Genomic DNA, 6,487 nt, shown 5'->3' with positions numbered 1-6,487 from the left:
TTTCGTCGCAGGTGTGCTGGCAGCCCCCGTTCCCGTAGTTGCAGGTCACTGCGGGAGGCAAAGCACCGGCCGTCACTCGGCGCCCCGGTCCCTCTCCTTCCCACCGGCAGCCCCAAGCGGTAGCACAAAGCCGGCTCGGAAAAACCTCATCCATACTCTCGGAGAGATCCCTCCCTCCTGGATAATTCCTAAAGCCCTCTGACTTTCCCCGTGGGATCTTGGCAGATGCAAACTGGTATGTGGTTTCTCGTGTCTCCCCTTTGCATATCTGCTAAATGCCACCGGTGGAGCCTAAGCCAAAGGGACCGGTGGGCTGGTTGCCCCTGACCCTGAATCTGGCGTTACAGGGGAAGGGTGGGACTTTCCCGAGCTCTGGAATGACTCAGGTGCTCCCAGGAATCCCTGCCAGCCCTCCCCGGGGGGCAAGGCGTACTGTTCATTTAGCTTGGAGGGAAAGTAGGCTCGTAGGATTAAAACTCCATTCCATCAGTGATTTTACTCATTTGCTGTCTGCAGCAAACGAGAAACAAAATAAAAATAATTGCATAAACACATACATATCTATTTAATAACCTTGGCAATGCCAGCGAGATGCTGGCAGGAGATCAGACAGGCTGAGAGCACCACAACCCTCGGGGAGAGGATTCCTGCGCTCCTCCTGCGCCGATCGCTCTCTCCCTGCTCGTTTCCCTTTGGGAAAGCGAAGCTGGTGGGACCGGGACAGGGGATGCGATACCTCTGGGACCCCTTTTAACTGCCACTTCAGCCAACTCAGGGTAAGGGCACAATGTCTCACGGCAGAGCGGGATGCCAGGAGCATCCTCTGTAAGGGCCATTTAGGCAGAGCTGCGCGTGCTGGAGGAAAATGGAGCCAGAGGGCTTCAGCCTCGATAAACCAATTTCTCCTGGGGGGGTCAGGGCTCTGCAGCCGGGCCAGGAGGTGTCTGTACCATGGGGTCAAGGTTAGGGGTCCCCGGGAGGCCGTATCCCCATCCCCGGAGTGCTCCTTACACTTGCAAGCATCCTCTGTAAGGGCCATTTAGGCAGAGCTGCGCGTGCTGGAGGAAAATGGAGCCAGAGGGCTTCAGCCTCGATAAACCAATTGCTCCTGGGGGGGGTCAGGGCTCTGCAGCCGGGCCAGGAGGTGTCTGTACCATGGGGTCAAGGTTAGGGGTCCCCGGGAGGCCGTATCCCCATCCCCGGAGTGCTCCTTACACTTGCAGTCGCGCTGGTTCTTGGTGAGCTCGAAGCCGGGGCGGCACTCGCAGGCGATGCCCCCCTTGGGGGTCTCCCGGCAGATGTGGGCACAGCCGTGGTTCTTGTTCATGCAGTTCATTCCTTCTAAAAGAGAGAAGGAAGCAAAGAAAAGCTCTAAAAGCTTGCCGGCACCGGTCCACGGCAGCAGAAGGATGTCTGGGATGGGATGGGGACAGGGAGATGGGGGCAACGAGGGGAATGCCTTGCAAGCGAGGACCTTAGGGTGGACAGGATAACTCCGTGCAGTGCCTCGAAGGGCAGCACCTCCCGGCACAGAGCGGGCTCAGGAAGGTGGGCAAAGCCACTTTGGAGCCTTGACCCTTTGTTTCCCTCCCACCGCCTCGGGTGAGACCCCGCTCCCGTGCCGCGGGGCAAGCAGCGGGCGCAGGAGCTGCCGCTGCCCACCAGCCCTGCCTGGCACCGACGGGACGGAGCAACGCAGCTCCTTCTCAGAGGACGAGGAGGACGGGGTGCGCGTGGTTGTCATTACGGACCCCTGGGCAGACAGCTGTGTCATTGCGCAGCCGAGCAAGGAAGGGTTTTTTGGGGGGCAGAGCCAGATGGGGGGGGTCCAGCCCTGGAGCTGCTCTGCCAGGATGAGCCCGTAAGGTATGGGATGGACTGACAGCTCGGGGAGGATTCACACGCTGGCAGCCCCCGGGGAATGAAGGGTTGAGGAGCTGCTGGTTCCCATTATCGGAGCTGCCGTTTCACCCTCGCTGACCCATCCACAGCCCCCTCCCGCCCCAGTCTCTCCCGGGGCACGGGGACACCCAGCTGCAGAACACCGGGTTCAGCGGATGCCACACGGGGCATTGACAGGAGTTTATGAGACATTTAACAAAAGCCACAGCAAGCCCGCGATGGCCCTCCGGGAGATGCAACCGCCTGCTCAAGGCCTTTTTCTGGCAGAGGGAGGGGGTCGGCTCCTTTCCAGGCACTCGGTGCCAAGCCCACCGTGGGGTGAGCGATGCTGGCGTCAGGATGGGGCATGGGGCAGAGCTTCAAGCCCGTGGGCTGCCAAGAGCTTGGGGCAGGAGGGTCAGGGAGGTCCTTATAGGGTCAGGGGCACCTCGAAGGAGGATGCTAAGAGGCACCAAGCGTACACGGGGAGGGCTAAGAACCACAGGCTGGAACCTGCGGGTGTCCTAGGTTGCTCCCCATCACCTGCCCGGCAGATCCCGCCTGGCTCCACTCCAGGACACGGCGCTCATCTGTAATTGCAGTGGCTCGTGAGCCCTCTCTAATTAGAGCCCCCCGCCTCCAACCGCACCAGCCCTCTCTTCTTCCCTGGCCTCTGTGCCAGGGCTGGGAACCCCCAACTTGCGGGGACCCCCGCTCCATCCCCCTGACACCCTCCAACCTGCCCCGGGGCCGGGATGCTGCTGAGAGCCCCCGTGCTCCACCCAGCCCTGCCCTGGGACCCCCCGGGGCACGCAATGCCCCAGGGATGCTGGGGAGAGCCAAATGTGCTCAGCCTCTCCTCCAAACAGCGGCTTTTCTTTCCCCTTCTTTTTTATTGCTGCTCTTTACTACCTGGCAGCATCTCTGCCACGTCCTGGGTACCACGGCAGACACAGACACCTCCGAGGCTGACCCTGCCCTGCCGCGCCGCTGTTCCTCCGGAGATGCCACCTTCCAGAGAAGCCACATCCCGATGGCCGGCAACCTGCAGACATCCCCCAGCACATCCCAGCGGAGACGCAAGCTCCGGCGTCCATGTGCCCTGGCTCCCCTCCAAGCCAGGACGGCTGCACGCTGTTTTCCTAAGAATCCCCAGGCGATTCCACCCGGGCACGGCGTCCTCCTCCGCTGCACGCCGTCGGGACACGGCAATCCCTCGGTGCCTACAGCCACCGCCCGGGAAGGGATGCACCCCCTTTAATCCTTCCTCTCCCTGCAGCATCATCATCTGCTCTTGGACTGGTGCCGTGTGAGGACCCTGCTCGCCCCTTTGGCTTTCGGTGGCTCCGCTGTCACCATCAGGCCGATCACGATGGGGTTTAGAGGCACTGATACCCCAGTGAGCCTTTAGCCTCTCCTTACTGGGAGCGACTGGCCAGCGCGAGGGAGAGGGTCGTGGTGCTGCAGGAGGGGGATCCTGGAATCCATCCCCTGGGTCTCTCAACCCAGCAGCGTTTCATCCCCTCGGCATCAGGAGGGAGAGAGGAAAGCAGGAGGGAGACTGAGAAACAGAGAAAAAGGAGAGGGAAAGGAGAAAGCCTCCTGCCAGGGGAGGAGAAGAGAGACCAGGAGCTGGCAAAGGCCCCAGAAGGAAGGAAACAGCCGTAACGCTGAGGTTTAGCTCTCTAATACTGAATGCCTCTGCCTTGGCAGTGCCCAAGGAGCCAGGAGTGAAGTCAGAACAGGCTTTAACATCGGACCCCAAATTCTCCTCAGCTCTCCGCTTTTTCCAGGCTCGCAGCCCGGGGACCAGCTGCAACCCCCCCGCAGTCGCTCTTGAGCCCGAGGTCGGGGACCACGTAGCGGCTACGAGATCAATCTCAGGGTGAGAAGCAACACAGACATAAAATCACAGAACCACAGAATGGTTTGGGTTGGAAGGGACCTTGAAGACCACCCAGTGCCACCCCCTGCCCTGAGCAGGGACACCTCCCCCCAGCCCAGGTTGCTCCAAGCCCCGTCCAACCTGGCCTTGAACACCTCCAGGGATGGGGCAGCCACAGCTTCTCGGGGCAACCTGCCCCAGGGGCTCACCGCCCTCACAGGGAAAAATTTCCTCCTAATATCTCATCTAAATCTCCCCTCTTCCAGTCTGACATCCCGGGGCCAACAACACTCTGCAGCCGTTCAGCTCAAAAAATCAGCCCCGAAACCCAGCACCTGCATCCCTGTCCCTGCCCGGGGCCACCCACCGCGTCACTGGAGGGGACGGAGCAGCCAGCTCGTGGGGATGGGGACGTGGGAGATGCCACCACTGCCGCTGAGCCATCCTGGGCTGGGTGAGACTCCCCAGGGAGCTGGAGGGACCGACACAGCTGGGAAGGGGGAAGGAGGAAAGCAAAAACACTCAGCTGGCTTTGCCAAGCAGCGGAGATAAAAATCAGCAGAGAGGCAAAAATCTCTCATTTCCTCCTATTTTGGCTAAGAGATTGCTCCAGACGGCAGCAATTTAGAGCTGATATCGAGACGAAGGGCTCGGTGCTGCGCAAGACCTGGCAGGAGAAGATGAGTCTCGCAGAGTGGCGTGAGGATCTCCGGGTACCTTTTATTTAATAAAAACCTCCGGATATAGGATTAACGTTCTCCAACCAGTATTATTACGCTTGATAAAGGGGCCTGCGGGGGTTTTGCTATGGAGATGTTAAGCATCCCTTCCCAATGTGCTTATAATAAATTTCCTTTTAAATTTGCAGCACCGAGAAGGCACCCCAAGCCAGGCACCGCGCAGGGGTGATGTGGGACAGATCTGCCCGAGAAATACAGGGGACGGAGGGTGCCCCGAGGCGGGGAGATGTCGTGCACTGACCTTCGGGGCGCTGGATGCAGGTGTGCTGGTTGTCGCTGAGGAAGAAGCCCTCCCGGCAGAAGCACTCGTAGCTGCCCATCATGTTGACGCAGGTCTGCTGGCAGCCGCCGTTGCCCTCCGAGCACTCGTCCAGGTCTGCAAAGGGAAGGTGGCAGGGGATGAGCGCGGCACCGGGGCACGCCGAGGGGATGGGGAAGCGGGGGTGACAGATTTGCCAGCTGGCAAATCATTATTTCTGCTTTACATCCGTCATCCTCCAGCTAAAAGCCAGGGGGACGCTTTTGGGGTGCAAGGGATGAAGGTAAAGCACAGCAAGGGGTGGGTCGCAGAAGCCACACAGCTTCCCTGGCTGATGGGCAAAAAAATGTCCGGTCTCTTTTTACAGAAAGGAACATCAAACCACAGAAAAAGGGATTTTCCTTGTCCTGGGAACCCCAAAGCACCCAGGATGCCAGGAGGTCGGCTGCAGCTGCCCCCCCCCGGTCCCAGCCCCTCGGAGCCCATCGCCGGCTGGGGACGCCTGCACTTCATTAGGGGGAGCTGGGAAACCTTAGCCCAGAGCGGGGATAATTACTGGTAAGGAGACTCAAATCCCCAGCAGTTCTGCTGCCCTCGTGCCTGTTTCGGTTTAACAAACCAAGGCTGGAAGGGGCTGGAAGTGCACACCCACGGCAGCAGTGATGCCCTCGCCCCGGGCTGCTCCTGCTCCATCCCTGTAAATCCCTTATTTAGTGAAGAGCAACAGCCCGTTGCTCTCTCCAGAGGGTTTTGGGGGACAGTGGTCCAAGCTGAACCCTCCGGTGCCCCGAGGTGCACAACCCCCACCGCGGCCACCGCTGCCCCCTCTGCCCGCGGGCCCGGGGCCGGGTGACGGTGTCGGGCCGGGGAGCGAGGGGCCCCGTGCCAAAGAAAACCTCCCGTGAACTCGAGCGTTGCAGAGCCGCCAGCCGAGGGGAAAGCTGAGCCCCCGCCGGCATCGGTTGCCGGAAACGCCGGAATAGCGGCTGGGGGGCGGCCCGCGCCAGGGGCAGAGGGGGGGTTCCCAGCACTGCCCTCCTCCCCGAGCGGCACAGCACGCACCAAAACCCCTTGCTTTTGGGCAAAGAGATGGATGGATGGCGGAGCAGCGCGGGTGCCTCACGCCATGCCCCAGCCCCGGAAGATGCTCAGAAATCAAAGCAGAGACTGCAGCTCCAGCTGGAAACTGCTGTGGGAACAGAGCCCGGGAGCACCCCAAAAACGCGCTACCTTGGAAAGGAGGTGTTGAAAACATTGTCTCACTCCAGGGCGCCCACGGGGCAGGCTAGGGCTGACAGCCGGGCTGCAGCCAGACACAAAAGAGATGACCTCTGCGATGGCAGGAGGCTCACAGCCTCCTCTGAGGCTCGTCCCAGCCGAGCTATGTCCTGCAGATGCCGATAACTCCCCTCAAATCCCCCCGCTTATATCGGGGGCTTAACGTCTTGCGACTTCTCCTTCAAGCTCCGCACAAAAATGAGGCGGCAGCCGTTCAAACCCGATGGCTGAAACGAGATTCCGCCGCTCTAATACCTGTTTTATTAAATACAACGGAGATGGGCAGAAGCCAGCAGGGCCCGTGTCAGGACTGGGGCTCGAATTCCTGTCCCGGTTCAAAAGGTCGCCCGGGGTGGGCGATGGGGGGGCCAGCGGGCTTCGGCGGGCACGCACCCCGACCCACCTCCAGCTCGGCCACTGCCCGCGGCGCCAGCGAAGCCCAGG

At 60.8% G+C, this 6,487-nt stretch overlaps 1 protein-coding gene across 1 annotated transcript in view; it reads right to left on the bottom strand.

Moving 5' to 3' along the window:
• Nucleotides 1–6,487, bottom strand: part of SCUBE3 (signal peptide, CUB domain, EGF-like 3) — a 37,044-nt gene that overhangs the window by 18,460 nt on the left and 12,097 nt on the right. Inside the window, exons 4-6 of the mRNA XM_009888325.1 lie at nucleotides 4,748–4,882; nucleotides 1,216–1,341; nucleotides 1–48 (exon numbers count right to left, since the gene is read on the bottom strand). Of these exons, the coding sequence (XP_009886627.1) occupies nucleotides 1–48; nucleotides 1,216–1,341; nucleotides 4,748–4,882 (309 nt within the window). The remainder of the gene's footprint in view (nucleotides 49–1,215; nucleotides 1,342–4,747; nucleotides 4,883–6,487) is intronic.

The sequence above is a fragment of the Charadrius vociferus genome, unplaced genomic scaffold (genome assembly GCF_000708025.1).
Source record: "Charadrius vociferus isolate BGI_N301 unplaced genomic scaffold, ASM70802v2 scaffold266, whole genome shotgun sequence".
In the NCBI taxonomy this organism is placed as follows: domain Eukaryota; kingdom Metazoa; phylum Chordata; class Aves; order Charadriiformes; family Charadriidae; genus Charadrius; species Charadrius vociferus.
The sequence above is the reverse complement of the archived record's forward strand: the minus strand, read 5'-3'. Positions and strand labels throughout refer to the sequence as shown.